We start from the raw sequence: 20,315 nt of genomic DNA, 5'->3' as shown, positions 1-20,315 counted from the left end.
CATTATTATTTATATTTAAATAATTATATATGTATAGCCCAATTTCGTCGGAAACAGCGTGTTATGTAATGGCGTCGTTGGAGAACAGTCGTCTGTCACGCCGTGAAGGTGCGTTCGATTCCCAGGATTCTATAAACTTTTTGTATTTTTTTGGATATAAATTTCGTATTTTTTACTGACCGAGCAAGAATGGAGAGCCGAAGGTATCAATTTTATCTCAGAGAACATATTGATTTTTTTATTGTCATTTTGATTTTCTATTTATTAAGTTGAGATATAAAACACAACTTTTAATACCCTCGCTAAATATAATATTTTATCGAAATTAGTCCTTAGATAAAAAAAAGTCCACTTGAGTTTTTAAAGCATTACGTTACTCAGTTAACTATTGCATTTTCATTTACTAATTTAAGATTTCAAAAGCGATTTGAATACCCTTGCTCCATCGAAAATAAACAATAATAAACAGTTTAGAAACTAAAATTTATCTATACTTTTTGGAATTTTTTAAAATATCAGATTAGGATAATTATGTTAGAAATTCTGAGTTCGACGAACCCAAAAATTATTACCATGTAAGAGAATAGGTTTTTAATCTTTTTTGTGGAAAACGCTCAGTAACTACTGTACGAGTACATATACATTTATGTATAATAATAAAACAAAAAATAATGTCTCATAGTGTTGTGTTCCTGCCGGTGAGTAAGGCTGCCAGAGCTCAACGAGGGTGCGGGGTGCTGACGACGGGAGGACTTACGGAACTAATTTGTTCCGTCTATTGTCCTTTGAGTTGTCGGCAACCCAAACCCTCCTTTGAACTTGTACACTCCTTTTTGCTGTGCACAGTGCACACACAGCAAAGGGGAGTGTACAAGTTTCTAATGGGGCGGCAACGCGCATGCGACACTCTTTGAGTTGCAGGCGTCCATAGGTTACGGTGACCGCTTTCCATCAGGCGGACCGTATGCTTGTTTGCCACCGACGTAGTATTAAAAAAAAGAGAAAAAAGTCCTGGATTCGAACCCAGTACTTCCATGCAAATCATGCGATGGCACGTATTTACCGCAAGGCTATTTAAACAAGCTGTCGCCGCGTGAAATTATCGACTAGAAGGAATACAAAAACACTGTTTGTATGTGTGAGTGGTACTTAAAAATAGTGTAAAATAGTAAATTTATCTACATTAAGGGGATTAACGTTACAATGAGAAGTTGAATGTTTGTTGTAATACGTCAATTTTAATATTAAATGTTCGCGAAGCATAATTGAAAGTATATAGATGCCTGTACGACTCCACAAAAAAAATAAGACCGGTAATTTGCAGATTAACGCCATCTAACGCAGCCTGAGCTTCGGGTAACCTAAGCGAGCCACCTTAAGCATGAAATTTCTATAAAAATATTGATTTTGTGTTAATAACATAAACTTTAAGCGATAATCTACATTCAGTATGTGAAAAAAGTAAATTTTTAGACAGATTTTATGATTAACTGTCATCACAAAACTGACAGCGAGTTAATTTTTGTTAACAACATTCGCTAATTGGGGTGTCCCAAATTCTGAAAATGCCCGCATGTCAAACAATTGAAGCTCATACAACTGTCTCGAGTCGACTCTGCACAGACTGGCCGACCAAGCGTCCACTCAGCCCTCACACTCGTAACCATCAACCGGCAAGAGTCCTAGTAGACTCTTCCGCTAAACCCAAGTGTCCTACTCAGTCGCACCTTTATATTATAACCATAAGGCAGGAATTATCTAAAGATAATCACTAGCATCAAACTTAAGAACGGGCGCCATCAAATAGCCTAATCCTTGAACTGACACACACATCGGAAATCGGCAGTCAGACCTAAAGTTGGCAGCGAGTTTGTTAGCACAGAAAGTTTTTTAAACGTTAAACTTCTTTGAAATTGTGACGTTTAAGGTACTTACAACAACAATATGCTATAAAAATCGCTGCCAACGTAGCTAGGTTGGATTTATTACACCGATTAGGCTGACTCTCTAAAGTCGACTTAAAATAACAATCAACTTTGAATCGAAATAATTATTACATACTTACACTTCTTTCGACTAACATTTATCATTTATCACTTACTTCATTTGTGAAGTATAACGGTGTGATATGGCCGCTACCAATAAATACATGAAAGCGAAGCGAGCGCGCAACGATCTTACCGCTGGGCGTAACGATTTACGGCTCTGCCACGACATTGGTCTAAGCGCGACAGCGGTGAGCGGCAGCCATACATGCGAATGAAAAGTCCCATCGCTGTGTCTCGCTCCAATGCATGGCCGCCGCTCGCCGCTGTCGCGCAGTCCAATGTCGTGGCTGAGCCGTTAGACGCGAGCACACTACGTATTTTCTAAGAATATCAATATTTTAGTACGCAACAAGAACGTTACACGCTCGCTCGCAGAGAACTCACTGCGCGCTCACCTCTATTTGAACACGCTAGTGTGATAGGGCCCTAAACTGTGAGCATAACTTGCACTAGTTATCATTATCAACAATACTCCCTCTAAGTTAACTATGTACGGATTTTGGTAGTGACAGAGTATGGAAATATCGCCATAACTGTGAAATCTGAATCAAATCAAAATAATGGCAGTTCTATTAGAAATCAGTCCTTATACAGCTACTCAGATGATTTTTTTTTTCATTTAGGTAAACTACTAGTTATTTTTCCACTTTATATGATTATGTATAGTATAGGCCATATTTTATGAATATTTGAATATATCTGCATTAATGAGTGTCATCTATTGAAGTACACACATTATTATTGGGCATACATTCAATAGGTACACAACATTTCCAACAAATAATACAATAAAAATCATCTATCGGTGTAATAGTAGCTCTAACGTGTATTAGGTACGCTTGTATTCGTCAAAATAAATTGCACGAATACCTATAACCCACTTCAAAAATTACATACATTATGAAACATTTCTGGTCCGTATACTTAAGAATGCAAAAATAAAGCTAATTTTCTAACACAAACAATAGTCAAACAAACACTCGAAATTAATTACCTTTTTGTCGAATGTATAAGTTTTCAGGCAACATCGAAATCTAGATGTTTCCTGGTAAAAAGCGATTTAAATACGTAAATGCACCGCTGCCTTTAGCAACGTAAGCTTTAAAAGTAGGACAAAAAAGCATATGAACACAACACTACAAAATGATCTGTGAATAATGGCCATCATTCGTGAAAAATTTGAGTCAGCAGAATGAGGTAGGTAGCCCTATTAAAATGTAAAAATATTTCTACATTTGGTGGGAGATGTGTATTTGTAGCAGGAACTTACAACGATTCGTAGCACAAACAATAAGCACTTGGTTTTCCTAATGCAAAAGCTGGTGAAATTGATTAAACAGTGTTTTTATTTCCTAGGCACAGGTCAGCATTGAAGTTATGCAAACAATTATGAAATTACAGCTTGTCCAAAGATCACTATTTATATGTCATCACTGCGTAAACCCCGAGTTATATGTGTAGCTACTGTGATACTGCCTAACATCTGCTCTAATATACAATAGTGAATACTTCAAATTGTAGCCTCATCATACGGACATAAGGCGTCACAGGAAATTTCGACTTTAATATGAATCAACTTAGTTGTTAAGTGGAATAATCAGCATAGCAAGCGTGAAAACAAAAATCTTCATTCGTCGGGTCCACACAGAGCGAGGCACGTCGCGTAATATCATTACGCTCGCGCGGCAAAAGCCCAATGCCTCACTCGAGGCACATTTACATAACACGTTTGCCGCGCGAGGAAATTGCCGACGTGCCTAGCTCCGTGTGGACTCGGCTTGCGACCCTCACCTTTCTGACACTTTCTAGAACACCACTAACAAAAACCTAGCAGCTTCAAAAGGAGCTCACGAGCACGAAGTGACATTCTTCTTGGCGAAGTAGTCCATGAGTCCCTGGAGACGTTTCTTGATTCGCTTCTGGTCGTCGAGCGTGCAGCCGAGGATGGCGGTCTCGAAGTTCTTGTCGGTGGCGGCCGAGTCGGAGGCGCTGGAGCAGGCGGCCATGTAGGCCTGGCAGCGCGCGTGCGCCGTGCACGCGTCCTCCTGCACGGACACCACTAGCTGGTCGATGTACATGTTCACCTGGAATAGGGATGACAACTACATAAAGAAAATGGCATTCTGTTTAGTCAGTCAGTTAGATCGTCCAAAAATACTGAACACATATTTTTCGCTTTTTCTAATTAATGAAAAAATACAAAGATAAAGAAAAAATATATATTATAGGACATCAAAGTTCCTGAGGCCCACGGTAAGCTCAAGGGGTTGTGGGTACGACAACGATTATATATATATAATATTGTAAAAAAACATCCGTGACTCAGGACAGGACGTCACACAAAACTTCAACGCTCAACAGGGTCACTGTGCGCCAGTCGTCATTTTTGTGACGTTTACGAAAAAACCTAGGCGTGACGTCAAAAAATAACGTGTACCGTCGTCAAAATTCTTTGATAATCTAACTGACGGACTAATTGGTTTTTTTTTTAGTCGTCTCGCCTATTATATGTTTGTGTTGTACATTAACCCACAGACAACCCGAAATAGAATTCTTTGGCGCAGATTTACGGGAAGCCCCGACCCCAAATAAACTGGGATAAGGGTAGGACAAAGAAGAAGAGAGTTTGTGTTGTACTTGCGGGACAATATACTCGTTTCAGCCGAGGACTGTCCACATTTGCCTCGCGACGCTTTGTCCTGTGTGGACCCAGCTATTCACGATGACGCGCAAATTTGCCAAATCTCCCTTGATTAATGATGATGTTGCAAATTGTGTACCAAAGCATTCGTCATCGCGAATGAAATAATCTATAGGTATTTACTTACTTATGCAATGCAATGCACATAATAATTATTATTCGTCTTCGCACGTTATAGGTAATAAAAAGATTCCTACAAAGAAAAAAATAAAATGCGTCTTTTGAGATTAATATTTAACATATATATACATACATAGAATCACGCCTGTATCCCATAAAGGGGTAGGCAGAGCACATGAACTGCTAAGTTTCATATTGTACCTAGGCGTGACGTCACGCGAAACTTCAACGCTCAACGCACTGTACCGTCGTCATTTTTCGTTTACGAAAAAAATAAAAAATACGTGTCTAAAATTCTTTGATAATCTAACTGACGGACTAATTGGTTTTTTTTTTAGTCGTCTCGCCTATTATATGTTTGTGTTGTACATTAACCCACCGATTTTTATAAAAAATACGAAAAAATGCTGAAAAGGTGTATAAGAAAATCAAATAAAATCTACCATGCAAATAAAATTAAAAGTTCAAGTAATAAATCAAAAGTTATGTGGAGCATTATTAGACACGTCACGCGGAAAAACAATGAAATACGATTTAAAAACGTGTTTCTACAAATTGATGATAAAATTTTAGAATCGCCCCAATTAGTAGCGGACGCTATGAATGAGCACTTCGCATCGGTGGGTGAGTCATCGCCGCCTGAGCCAGCGCGTGCGAGTAGTATACCGGCAGATGCGCCCGCGACGAAATTGGACCGTCCTCCTGCCCTCTCATTCGTAACTAACTCCATATTTCTAAGTCCGGTTACCGAAGGCGAAACATTAAAGTTAATCAAACACCTTAAAAATAAAAAGAGTTTCGGTATGGACGAACTACCATCGGCGCTAATAAAACTGTGCGCAAATGAATTAACCCCGCCTTTAACACAACTAATAAACCAGTCTTTTGAAAATGGTGTATTTCCTGATCAGCTAAAAATCTCTAAAATAAAGCCAATTTTAAAACCAGGTGGCAAGGCAACAAATCCAAGCCAATACCGCCCTATTTCACTACTTCCCGCCATCTCCAAGGTATTCGAAAAAGCAATGTCAACCCGTGTGTATAACTTCCTTGAAAAATATAAAATACTAGATAAAAATCAGCATGGTTTCAGAAAATGTCATTCTACAACATTAGCAGTTTTCAAATACATTAGAAATATTTTAGAGCACATTGATAACAAAAAATACAGCATTGGTTTACTTCTAGACATGACAAAAGCATACGATAAAGTTTCCCACGAAAAACTCCTCACAAAATTGTACGAAATGGGAATACGCGGTACGACACACAGCTGGTTTAAATCTTACCTAACAAATCGTCAACAATACGTACACATTGACCATTATAATTATGAAGCTCGCGAAGTAACCGATATTACCTCACACAGACGCCGCACAACTTGCTCCTTGCCACAAGGAAGTATTTTAGCCTGTACCCTATTTTTGGCATATATAAACGACTTGCCAAAAATTCTAGATCCGAATATAACTTGTGTAATGTTTGCCGACGACGTCTCCCTTTTGTTTAGCGCTACAGATAGTATAGAATGCAACTCCCAACTTATGTCAACTTTCAACTCAGTTAGTAAATGGTTAAAATATAACAACCTTGAAATAAATATTAAGAAAACGAAAATAATACAATTTAAGCCTACACAGAAAAAACCTTTAGAATTAAACCTAAACATAAACAACACGGAAATAGAGGAAGTCACTGAATTCAAATTACTAGGCATATTCATAGATTCGGGGGTCAACTGGAAGGCTCATATACAGAATACGAAGACGAAATTGACAAAGTTTATATACGCGCTTAGTGTAATAAAGTTAAATACAGATTATGAGTCTGCACTTTCAGTCTATTACGCGTACATATACTCTAGTCTCCGATATGGTGTGGTCTTATGGGGAGCCAGTACTGATGCCCTGGACCTCTTCATCCTTCAAAAGAAATGTATACGTATTTTAGCAAATATAAGGATTCCTAATAGCTGCCGCCCCTTTTTCAAACAATACGAGCTCCTTACACTGCCGGGTATATACATAATGGAGGCCGTTATCTTCGCACGGAAAAACCCTGACCTGTTTGAGGCTAAAGTAGACACATATAAAACAAGAAGCCAGTATAGAAATAAGCTAAAAACACCTGACTCGAACTTGGCTATATATAGAAACGGTCCCCATTTTTTATGTATCCGCATAGTTAACAAAATATTACCTGATGCAAAGCCTCCTCCTGCTGCGGGTCGCGGTCGGTGCGCACACACACCTCCACTGTGAGGGCGCGCGCTAGGATGCGTTCGGCGTACCGCGAGATGTCGTCTCTGTCGCCTGCAAATTACATATATAAAATTACAAACTGAAATAAATGTCATATACAAAGAAATAAAAATAGCTGTTTACAAAATATTTGAAAACATGAGTTTTTTTTTCGAGCACGAGTTGCACATATACAGATAAAAAATGCTTCTAACTTAATAAACCATAACTTTACCGCAATTAATGTTATTATAAAATTTACGCGAAATTTCATGCGCTTTCTAAAAATATAAGTTTTATTGGTGTATGATAATATATGACCAAGTAATTACGAATTTGGTTTAGCAGGGGTCACTGCGCCCTGTCACGATATTGGGTGCTGACTGACCGTCGCCAAATTTTCTACGTTACTCAGATCCTATTTTACTGATAAATTTGTGAGAGGTATCATTTGAAAGCATATTATGCGTACTATCTTTATTTCTAATATCTCAAGTCGAAACTGTAGAAGTTTACAAAATATTTGATTAATAATATGTGTATTTTACTGTGCATGAATAGCATTGGCATTGATAAGACACGCTTCTAGCTCAATAAATTATAGTTTTCCGCAATTGAAATAATAACAAAATAAACGGAAAATGTATGACTTACACAAAAAATAAGTTTGGTTTGTATTGCATAAACAATTAATTTGAATTTGTTCAGCTCACCTACTGCGCACCATCATATAAATGAATGTTCACCGTCGTTGCCTTTTTTCATGATTTTTCAGATTTTATTTCACTAATCGTATATTCATAATAAATATAATCTATCACGTATTGAATTTACTTATATACTTAATTGATCAGTAAAATAAAATCTGTAAAATGATGAAAAAATTAAGGCAACGGCGGTGGACATTCGTTTATATGACGATTGACCGTGCGCAGTGGGTATGGTGGACAAATTAACATTAATTGTTTAAGCAAAACTAACAAAACTCATTTTTTGTAAAGGCCATACATTTTGCGGTTCATTTCGTTATTATATCAATTGCGGAAAAATATAATTTATTGAGCTAGAAGCATGTTTCACTCGTATCAGTGCGAATGCTATTCATATACAGTAAAAATACACAAATTGTCAAATATTTTGTAAACTTCTACAATTACGACTAAAATTATTAAAAAGTAACGATAGTACGCATAATATGCTTTCAAATGATACTTCTCACAAATTGATCGCTAAAATAGGATCTGAGAAATACATAAAATTAGGCGACGGTTAGCACCTATTTACGTCACGGGGGTGCAGTGACACCTGCTAAACCAAATTCGTAATTACTTGGTTGTATAATATCATACATCAATAAAACTTATATTTTTAGAAAGCATATGAAATGTCCAGTAAATCTTATCATAACATTATTTGCGGTAAAGTTATTGTTTATTGGTCATGCACCAAGATACAATCTTAAAAATTATGAAAACGGCAACGAAAATGGTCATCCATGTATATGACGGTGCGCAGTGAGTATGATGGATAAATTAACATTAATTGTTTATGCAATACTGACAAAACTTATTATTTGAAAAGGTCATACATTTCGCCGTTTATTTTGTTATTATATCAATTGCGGAAAAAATATAATTCATTGAGCTAGAAGCATGTTTTACTCACATCGGTTCCAATGCATATTTTCAAATATTTTGTTAGCTACTACAGTACAGTTACAACTAAAATTATTGAGAACTAATGATAGTACGCATAATATGCTTTCAAAAGATTCCTGTTAAATAAAATAGGATCTGAAAAATATAGAAAATTTGGCGACGGTCAGCATCCATACGTGGCCGGGCGCTGTGGCCCCTACTTAACCATATTTGTAATTACTTGGTTATATAATATCATACACCAATAAAACTTATGTTATTAGAAAGCGCACGAAATTCCGCGTAAATCTTATACTAACATCAATTCCGGAAAAGTTGTTGTTTATTGATTAAGAAGCATTTTTTACCAGTAGGTACTTGTGCGACTCATGGTCTATAAAACACATATTTTCAAATATTTTCTAAACAGCTACCTTTATGATTATAGTTATTTATAAAAAAATATAGTAGGTTTAATTAGCTTTGAAACGATACCTCTCGCATATGGATCCGTAAAATAGGACCTCAAAAATATTGAATACTTTACTACGGTCAGCGCCCATTTCTGCGACCGGGCAGAGTGACTCCTGCTAAACCAAATTCGTAATTACATGGTTATATATTATCATATACCAATGAAACTTATATTTTTAGAAGGAGCATGAATAGACGCAAAAATTTTATAATAACATCAATTGCGGTAAAGTTATTGTTTATTGAGTGAGACGCATTTTTTCTAGTACTTGTGCAAATCATGCGCGATAAAAAAACACATATTTTCAAATATTTCGTAAACGGTTACTTTTATGAGTATAGTTATTTAAAAACAATTAAAGTAGGTTTAATAAGCTTTCAAAGGACACCTTGCACGAACAGATTGGTGCCATAGGACTCGAGATGTGAATAAATATCTATGATGGTCGGCCGCCATATTTCTCCCCCCTTTTTCTCAACCCGTCCCCCCCATAAACTAAAACAGGTCAATTCGTAATCTGGTTCTTACGTCTGTCTGTATTCCCATAAGGGTTGGGCAAATGGGCAACTCACCTGAAACTCGTTTCAGTGTCTCTTAAGGTGTTGATAACGAAATTGTGATATTACTGATATTGCAAATATTGCAATGACGGGTTGCTGGCCTATCAACAGCCACAAGTTATGCATTTCGTCACTACTTTTAAAAAAACTTGTATCTTCGTCTGTCAATGAAAAGAAAATTGTAGTAAGTATGTATGGAATGCATATAGACTTACTGCGTTTTAACACTTTTAACTTTGAGGAGCAGCGTGAGATACGAGATTTTTTCAAAGTAGTGTCGATTTGTCAGTGGACAAGAACTACCTGTATTCTAACAAGCTGTTCCATCAACATTCCCATTGGCAGCACAATGGGGTATGCTTGAAAGTCTATCTGGTATAGTATATACCTATAGTTAACATGTCACTGAGGTCGATATTTCGCGTTTTCTGGCCAAACACTATCCGAAATCAAGACCTATTGAGTATATGCCAGCAAACACCCATTAGTGAGGAAACCGCGACACAAAAAGTACATTGGTAGTACACAATTCCAAGAGTTCCCTCTAACGAAATAACGCAACCATTTCTTTCGGCTGGAAATCACCCGCCCCTAGAAGGAGCCTTGGCTCCGGGCGCCCTGTAAACTCATGGAAGCGGTCCGTTGAGGATGAACTACGAGCGACCGGGTCGAGCTGGAGCGAGGCCGAGAAGATAGGAAGACATGGCGCGAGCTTGAGAAGGCCCTTTGCATCTCTGTGGTGACGTAGACTACAAGAACAACAACGTTTTCAGCATGATATAAGAAGTATGAGAGGCACATTGCTACAAGAATCATAAAAAAACAATTCAAAGTTTAAATATGTAAGTATCCATATCCAGTAAGATTGTGGTTTCAGCAATAGCAAATAATACTAAGGTCAATTACACTTGATGACTTTAATTTAGCTACTGTAGTTTTTTTTAGTTCTTCTTTGCGTGTGAGAAAAGTTAACTGTAAAATCTTTTTTTAAATAGTTATCTCATTAAAAGCTCTATAGGTATTACAGTAAAAATAATTTTGTTATCCTATGAAAGTTTAAAAAGAACGAAAGAATTTTATTTGCGACTTATTATTTTAGTAAAATTTACTTGTTATCTGGTAAAAATGATGATTTCTAAGCTTTCAACTAATGGTTAATTAATCGTGAAGCAAAATACCATCATATTTTTCATATTATGCTGAAAACATACAAAAAAAGTAACTATTTGGGTAATTTTAACCCTCAAGGCCAATCCGGCCGGATCCGGCCGGATCCGCCGGATTGGGACCAAGATCCGGCCGGATCCGGCCGGATTGGATATCAGACCGGATTGCAATCCCTAATACCTATAGCTCGAAATCCAAATCTTACACCATTTTATACCTATGTCTATTACCAATATTGACGAAATATAGTTTTATTGATTTTAAGCAATGGGCTATTTAAAGAAACCGTAAAAAACTGAACTCTTGCAAAAAATATCAGATGCATATTACTTATTTAGTTCACAATAAAAAAAACAAATATTAAGTCACCTTGATGCTAAAAATAAAATAAATGTAAGTCTGTGTGCATGTGTATATAAGATATCTAATAAGCCACATGCATGCTATTTATCAATATTTTTATTTCATGAATCATGAGCTATGAACTTAGTATGCTGAACAGCTCTATTTTACATACAAATCACAATACAAAACATGTGCCTAAATGTATGTGGTTAGTATGAACAATTATATGAATTTTGATATCGCAAAAGCATTGTATTTAGATTAACACATTATCTAGCTACCAGACATAAAAATTGCCATGACAATGCATTTTATTTAATCAAAACAAAGTTCAAATTTGAATGGACCAGGAGACCTTTTAATAGGACCATGGGTGGCTAGCTAGAGGATATAGTATTCTATGCAACCGGCGTTTAAAGTGGCGTGGGTAACAATTTGAGGCGAAGCCGAAAATTGTTACTAAAAACTCCATGACTATTTTTAACCGACTTCAAAAAAGGAGGAGGTTCTCAATTCGACTGAATGTTTTTTTTTTTTATTATTTTTTTGTATGTATGTTACTCGATATCTCCGAGAATCGTGGACCGATTTTCAAAATTTTTTTTTTGATCGAACCGGTATAACCCCGAGATGGTCCCATTGGCACCAAGTCAGGGTCTGATGATGGAATCCTGGAGAAATCGAGGGAACTCTTCAAATGTTATAGGCACATGTAATGTTTTTAGTCTATTTTTCAAAGGTACACCAGTATTTACGTCTGATGGTAATAATTTTATGTGGCTGAGCTGATGATGGAAGGTCAACTCCTCAATGGTTAGGAGTTTAAGGATAATTCTTTCACTACTGTATATGTATTCGGACTGATACATATAATATCACTAGGAACCACTAAAAATCAACTGAGCTGATGATGGAAGGTCAACTCCTCAATGGTTAGGAGTTAAAGGATAATTCTTTCACTACTGTACATGTATTCGGACTGATACATATAATAACACTAGGAACCACTAAAAATCAACTGAGCTGATGATGGAAGGTCAACTCCTCAATGGTTAGGAGTTAAAGGATAATTCTTTCACTACTGTACATGTATTCGGACTGATACATATAATAACACTAGGAACCACTAAAAATCAACTGAGCTGATGATGGAAGGTCAACTCCTCAATGGTTAGGAGTTTAAGGATAATTCTTTCACTACTGTACATGTATTCGGACTGATACATATAATATCACTAGGAACCACTAAAAATCAACTGAGCTGATGATGGAAGGTCAACTCCTCAATGGTTAGGAGTTAAAGGATAATTCTTTCACTACTGTACATGTATTCGGACTGATATATATAATATCACTAGGAACCACTAAAAATCAACAAATAAATAAACTTTTTAACAAAAAATAAAACCGCCTTCAAAAATAAGCGCGTTACAAAACACGGAGAAACTAAAAAGCCAAAAATAATAAACCTTTCAATTCAGATTTCTTATCGTATTGCAATAAGCTAAACATCCAAATTATAAACAAATCAATTATTTTTGGAGTCGGTACCAGCCTGTGTATGGTTGGGTGGGGCAAACAGGCAATAGCAAGGCGACGAACAGGTCTGGTACCGACTACAAAAATAATTGATTTGTTTATAATTTGGATGTTTAGCTTATTGCAATACGATAAGAAATCTGAATTGAAAGGTTTATTATTTTTGGCTTTTTAGTTTCTCCGTGTTTTGTAACGCGCTTATTTTTTTGACTCTGTTAAACACCGTTGCATACAATACTTTTTCTATGACTATGCACTTAGGGCCAGTTGCATCAACCACATTTGACAGACACATCATCGTCACGCAGCAGACGACTATGGAACTTCCCAATTCCCATACAATAAAATTTAACAAACGCTTTAACGGTGACAGACGGTTTGGTGCAACCGACCCTTAGTTTTTAATAGTTTTCTAACTAACTTTCGTGAAATTCACACTGTTCCCTGTATTTTGACGCAAAAGGTTTGCACTGTCAGCGCTCGAGCCAGCTGCCCAAAGCCATCCCCCGCCGGCTTCCCGCGCACGCGCGCAGTAACGTTATAACAATGCATTGCCATTGGTTACAGAGTCAAACAATGGATTTTCAACTTTCTCGTTATTGCGCGCGTGCGCGGGTAGCCGGCGGGAGCTGGCTATGGGGAATAGACTTTTATGTAGGGTTTTAAAGATCTATACACGACCCTGTAAATGACGAATAACAGTTCGGGAGTAGAAAATAATGTTATTTAACAGGGTTTTTAACCTCATATGTCTCTCCAACCTGTTCAAGTAAAAATTATTATATTCAACTTTTGAACACTTAAAGAACTAAAAGAAAGTTCCAAATTCAAAACAGGATAAAATAGGTATGGAGTCTTACAAGGTTAAAACCAGGGTATTTAAAAGTTCACATCTTACATTCTGAAACATCCGCAAGCAGCTCCGAGTGTTTGACACTGTCCAATGTGGAGAGTAGGGAATCACGCTCCTCCTCGATGCGCACTGTGTCTCGTCGGAGGCGCTCCACTCGCATCTCTACCTGGTCCAGCACCGCTATCAGCCTGCAGATATAAATTAAAAGTTGTTGCACCATTCTATATGGAGTATTTTCCGCCGATATTAACATGATTTTTGTTAAACGTAAAGTTTCTTCTTTATTCTGATTAAAAATAAATAAATAATATAAATAAATATTGGGGACACGTTACACAGATCAACTTAGCCCCAAACTAAGCAAAGCTTGTACTATGGGTGCTAAGCGACGATATACAATACTTAAATAGATAAATACATACTTATATACATAGAAAACATCCATGACTCAGGAAAAAATATCTGTGCTCATCACACAAATAAATGCCCTTACCGGGATTCGAACCCAGGACCGCGGCTTAGCACGCAGGGTCACTACTAGGGCTTGTGATATACGTGTTACACGCGGTACCGTAGCTACGTAGCCTTAGCACCGGCGGTGCTAAGATCCCGTACTACACGGTCACGTCAAAGATACGTATCCGTTTCTGGATTCGGCTACGTTCCCGCGAATCTCGGCTTCGGCTCCTCTCCGCTCGGTTGTTGAAAGAGAGCTTGTAAGTGTCGGACCCTTCGCATTATGTGTTATACTCGTGGTCTTTTCATTGATTTGATTCCAGATGTTTTTTTAAGTAATTACATATTGGTATTATTCTGTTCTCTGATAACCAGACATTATGAGTTTGTACAAAAAAAACCAGAGGTGGTATTGGTGGGATTTTTGAATCTCACCAGTGCCTTGTTTTGTATGCAGCCGATAACTATTTAGTACGAAATAAGCCACCCGATGAGAATCAAAAATCGCACCTCAGGTAGGTACTAGGTACCTACTTGGCGATGTCGATGAATATTTAAGTCCATCCAAATAAATATATTAATATCTCTAATTAATATTTACTCCCTAGTAAGAAATGCTACAGGTAGACCAATCCAACAATTTAAAAGTATTTGAAGTGAAATAATAATATACACTGTTGTTCATAATAGTACATTACATCAGAGGCCGGGAAAATGAGGATTTCCGGCCAAGTGGGTATATACCGGATAGGGATACGAGGCTGGGAATCCGTTTTCACGCCGAGGCATGTATAGTGCTTTTCTCAAACATACAATGAAATAAAAAAAAAAATGCTCTAAAGGACAATATTTTATAAAAAAAAGTTACTTTGCAGGCCTAGGCCTGAAAAATAATATGAAATCCCTTTACAGTCCTCTCGAGTTGTTGCGCCCAAAAAGCGATACTTCCCAGTCCATTTTAAGGAACGTAAAGACAATATTTCATTGCATGTTTGAGAAAATATTATTACTGGCTGGACAACCGTCTTTCGTCGGTGAAAATACTAAGAAATAGTTGCACGTGCAGATAAAGATAACAAACAATAGTTTGCGGGCCATTGATAATAATTACCTTCAAGTAGCTTTGGGATTTACCTGTTAAGTACCATGTGTTCCTATTGTTTGTGAAGTTAAGTGAAAGCAAAAATAACAAACTATTTGACTACTTCGGATACTACCAACTATAAGACGCTGACTGTACATGTTAGATTATTTAAAAAAAGTTGATTAATTATAGTCTGTGTCATGTGAATGAAAATTAGAATTTCACCTATTTTTTTATATGTTGATTATACGCGAATTCTTTTGATACACATCTTTTACAATTTGTACTGGTCTATTATTTTTGCCTCCAACATAATATTTGCATCTTATTATTTTTGATCACTCTTAAAACTTTATTTAAAATGCAAAAATATGGAAACTGAAATTAAAAACTCGCCCCTTGCATTACATTCGGGGGTCTTGGTCTTAGTGACTCGCATGAAATCTACCTACACTACACTAAACGTCACGGTCACGACTGGATCCGATCTACGTATAAATAAGATACGTATCTCCGTGTACACGTAGCTACGTATCTTAATTACACGTAGCCGAATCACACGGAGCAAACGGAGCGGATCTCCGTTGCCGAGTAACACGGCAACGGAGATTCGGCTACGGGTACACGAAACACGGTCACGACCAGGAGCACTAGTCACTACCGACTGAGCCAGACCGGTCGTCAACCAATATAAAAAATAATTTATATGTTATTATGCTTGTTGTCTATGTCTACCCTATATTAGGTACTAATACACTGGAATTTTTCTTAAACCTTTGAGTTTAAAAAACAAAACGATTTCAAGGACTTTTGAAAGTAGTTTAAGGAAAAGAATCTACAAAATTCTGTGAATATAATTTTAACTTGCTGTCAAAACGAAAAATAATTTATTTCAAAGGTATATTTTAAAGGACAACAACTTGGGTACAAGAATTAAAGCCAAGGTACTGTGCTGCACAACTTTCACTTAAGGATGTTAGTATAGAAAGTTGAAAGTTGAATTCACATTCAATTAAATTGTCTGAATTGTATAATTTTTAAGCTTCTACAGTGACTTGTTGCAGGATGAATTTATTATCAAAATTATAATAGCCAGCCTCATCAATAATCTGCATTATTGCAGACCCAAATTAATTGCTATTAGCACACAATCCATGATTCAATTCGCACACAAACAGCACGATAACGAGTTCAATCACCTCCCGACAGCCCCCAGTGCGTCCAGTGACAGCTCCATGTTGCACTTTCACGAACCACAACCACTGATCGCATATCTACGTATTATTTAATACGACACGCTTTTTTGTATCACTTTAATGAGCATGCTGTTGAGAGCACATGTTATTTAATCATTTTGAGACATAGCAACAGAATTGGCGAAGCGTAGGCGGCGACTAAGCCTAAACAACGCGTTGACCAATTTCGGACGTGGTACCTACATACATAACACGGCGTTATCTTAAGATCAACTGCGCAGAACCCTAGTGTTAATCGATTTTTGGGATAAAGGGCATTGAAGGTGACCTGTCTTTTGGAGCTTGAGTTCCTAGAGCCGTCGATTCGTCAATAAGCGGCAGCCGAGACCCTTCGCCGGTGTAGCTCCAATCACTCGCGAACTGATCCACTTCCATTATAGATGTTTACGTTGCCGATGTTCGAGACTACGAGATTTCTTGGACACAGAATATGGTTACGATAGTCTGATTAAATGAAATGTAAATAATAAACAGCTCGAGCTCGGTCTCTCACTTCACAATTTTTTACACACAAACGTCAGTTTTGCAGCTGGAAAGGAGCTGGAACAATGACAATTAAACGTCAAACGAAAAACCATGTTGTCTCTGGTACGTACATTTTAAAGAACTACAGACGGTCATACCAGACCGCAACCACAGTGTGATGCGAAAAATATATCCGACAAAAGGTAAAGGTAGTATTCGGATCCCGGCAGCCGCTGCCCAGCAGCCGCGACCGGGTCGCGCCGCACCGCTTTGTAGGGATTTATATGCGAGTTTCCGACGCAAGCGACCGAGCAGCGCTGCCGGGGGTGTGGCCTGCCGCGCGACCTCGGCGGCGCCGCCGAGCCGCTCCGGAGGCAGTGTGGCCGCGCTGCCCAGGCTGCCCGCTCGAACAGGTTGACAAAATGGCGACGTTTGCCGATAAAAACGACGAGTTTTGGGATTTGATACTCATCGGTTCTGGACGTGTATAATGAATTAATTTTATACATCTTTAATGATAGTAAGAGCAACATTACTTCAGCAATAAAATTATATTCTATTCTATCATCCTCTTCTCCGTCCTCTATCAGTCTCTTCAGGAGTTCTCGCTTTCTTTTAATTAAATTATCTGACATAGTTAATGTTCAATACACGACTGGAATGTACTGAATTCTCTTTGACTACTGGCCGTGGCAGTCGCTGCCTGGGTCGCGGCCGCTGCTATTATAGAAAAACACTGACACGACCGGTATGGTTTAGAGATTCGTTCGGGCAGTGTTTTCTATACTTAAATAGTAAATACTAGTGCGCAGCCATTGAACTACTATGTACTACGTACTAGAAATGACAACTCGAACATATTCTGTGCGCCGACCGGCAGCGGCGGCAGCGCGAGGCGCATGCGCGTGAAGCGAACCGTGTCATAGAGTAAGACTTGACCACCTAGACGCGACACTTTTAGTGTAGACCTTTGTTTTATACTTTGTGTGTGAAATACTAAGTAATTTACTTTTAGCACTATTATACATTGTTATATTGAATTTCTACTCAGTGAAATAAAAATAAGTAATTGTTTTTTTCATAAATTTTAATTTCTTTTCAATAAAATTAATTTTGTAAGTTTCTGTCGCTCAGAATAATAATCGCGCCATTCACCTTGTTTTACCTCCCTTAAACACCGGTTGCATTAAATACTATAATACTATTTCAGTTTTGGTGTCACTATTTTTCGTCAATAATGAGAATTATAATTCAGAAATAATTCAAAATCATGCTTATTATATAATATTATCGACTAAATTTCGTATTTAGAACCGTGTAATATTCAAAACTATAAATTGAAATAAATATTTTTATATATATTGAAAACAGAATATGATCACCTTATTACCTACATGTCATGTCTGCGCGATTCATCTATGATTCCAGTTGTCAAAATGGTGGCCATAGCATCGCGTTTAAGGAGCCCGTCCCTTCATTATAATAATTACTTAAATTAAGTTAGATCAAAATAGCTTGTCTACTAACCGATGAAATGTGACACCGTCACTTTTATTAGATTTTCTCGTATGGCTTCAACAGTATCTTATAGCACAGGAAGGCATTTTTTCATTTTATTTGTGTGCAGTCAGAGACAACCTCCTCCCACCACGCGCAGAGACTGACTGAGGCAACATAAGTCCACTGGACTTATGTTCGTGGCGCAAACTTTTTGTTCGCCGTGTCCTCTCTAGTACATTATACCTCAATGTGCGCAGCTATTTCCGTCACTAAAAAATTAGCAACTAATTTAAAAAATGTAGATTGTAGGCGCGAATGTTTATCATTTATTTTGGGCAATCCAATTTTTTTTATTCCACGTCGGTGGCAAAGAGGCATACGGTCCGCTTGGTGGAAAGCGGTCACCATAACCTATGGACGCCTGCAGGGATAATGCCATGCATTAATAGAACTGTCTTGTCTGTCTGCTGCTATGAAGTGTGAAGCATGGAACTGCTGCATAAAACTGCACCCATCCATGCACTTGGCGAAGAATGCAAGTCTAAGGATTCCTCAGCATTAAGGGAATGACTGAAGGAGTTGCTGGTTTCTAATATATTTGATAAAATTACCTAGAGTAAATGATAAAAACACAGTTATTGCTTTTATTTACACATATTTTATTAGGTTCCTAACACCTAAAATATTATACATACTTATAAACAAAAACAAGCTTTTTGTATTCACAAATATAGACCAGCCGTTTATCACTAAAGCTATTCACCAGGGCTAGCACATGATTGACGCGACAATATCTCGCCGCGACATCGATCACGTCCTTGGCTCTGTCTGTGGGACGGGTCTATGTCGAGGCGACAAGATCTCGCGCCAATCATATGCTAGCCCTGCAGAGGACCTATCATAAATAGTTAGGTATATTCTTCAGACTGTCCTACTGCAATATGAATTGCTGGATTTACAGTTTTTACATTGTACATGATTGTGAATATTGTGTAATATACGGTCTCATAAACAACACACATGTGCTTTAAGAATGAACAAGCCAGGTTTTAAACAGAGTTTATGGAGTTTAACTATGCTGAAATCTAGATTTTTCAGGATAGATGATAAATACTTGTGCAAAATTAGCGATAAAACATGTTTACAGTGGAATGTTTACATGATAATTTCTTTTATCAGGACGGAATAATATATTTACTTTTGGTAATGATAAGGGAACTGCTCAGATTGGTTACAAATATCCATACTTAATATTATAAATGGTAAAGTTTGTGTGTCTGTTTGTTCATCAAGTAAGACCAAAAGTAACATCTATAGGTTTTTTTTCTCGGTCCTTAGAAGTAATTTAGATTAAAAATACATACTTGTTGCAATTTTTGTAATACAAAATAAATAACAAAAATATGAATCAATAAAAACGAAATCATGAAATTCTGCCTCAATATCATTATAAACTCTTAAATACATTAACATTAAATACATAATATAAATGTAGGTAAGGTATAGCGGGGTAAATCTCGACTCTTGAGGAGGCACACTCAAAGGTTATGACAGATGGCGCTACCCTATTAGGCTCCCCACAGACAGTCTTAAAAATTCATAATCTTAAAAAAAACTTGTATGCAATCTGACAGTTCAGATCTGTCAGTGTCTTGTCAGTGTCAGTTTGAACTGTCAGATTGCATACAAGTTTTTTTTAAGATTATGAATTTTTAAGACTGTCTGTGGGGAGCCTTAGTCCATACGTGAGAGCGAGAAGATATGTTTTTTCTCCCTCTCACATATGAATGACAGTGACTTGCACACAGGCGCCGCCACAGCGGGTGATATACGAACAAACACCATCCAACTCCACGCTCGGTAGAATGC

At 37.3% G+C, this 20,315-nt stretch overlaps 1 protein-coding gene across 3 annotated transcripts; it reads right to left on the bottom strand.

The window, feature by feature from the left end:
• Positions 1-2,224: 2,224 nt before the first annotated feature.
• On the bottom strand, positions 2,225-17,166 carry LOC125234720 (BAG family molecular chaperone regulator 2). Of its 3 annotated transcripts, none has more exons than XM_048141086.1 (4): positions 17,078-17,166; positions 13,731-13,873; positions 7,069-7,181; positions 2,225-4,132 (listed from the first exon to the last, which is right to left on the bottom strand). In XM_048141086.1, coding segments are annotated over exons 1-4 (495 nt in total). In that variant the 5' UTR covers positions 17,080-17,166; the 3' UTR covers positions 2,225-3,895. The 3 variants fall into 3 exon arrangements, with proteins under 3 accessions (XP_047997043.1, XP_047997041.1, XP_047997042.1); XM_048141084.1 differs by lacking the exon at positions 17,078-17,166 and adding an exon at positions 16,750-17,035; XM_048141085.1 differs by lacking the exon at positions 17,078-17,166 and adding an exon at positions 16,425-16,674.
• Positions 17,167-20,315: the final 3,149 nt, after the last annotated feature.

This window comes from Leguminivora glycinivorella, chromosome 16 (genome assembly GCF_023078275.1).
Source record: "Leguminivora glycinivorella isolate SPB_JAAS2020 chromosome 16, LegGlyc_1.1, whole genome shotgun sequence".
Lineage (NCBI taxonomy): Eukaryota > Metazoa > Arthropoda > Insecta > Lepidoptera > Tortricidae > Leguminivora > Leguminivora glycinivorella.
The sequence above is the reverse complement of the archived record's forward strand: the minus strand, read 5'-3'. Positions and strand labels throughout refer to the sequence as shown.

Coding starts and splice junctions, on each gene's coding strand:
- LOC125234720 (XM_048141084.1), bottom strand. CDS start 16,856: ATGGAAGTGGATCAGTTCGCGAGTGATTGGAGCTACACCGGCGAAGGG. Junction 13,874..16,749: donor ACTCAAGCTCCAAAAGACAG/GTCACCTTCAAT, acceptor TTATATCTGCAG/GCTGATAGCGGTGCTGGACC. Junction 7,182..13,730: donor GCTTGCGGATGTTTCAGAAT/GTAAGATGTGAA, acceptor TGTAATTTGCAG/GCGACAGAGACGACATCTCG.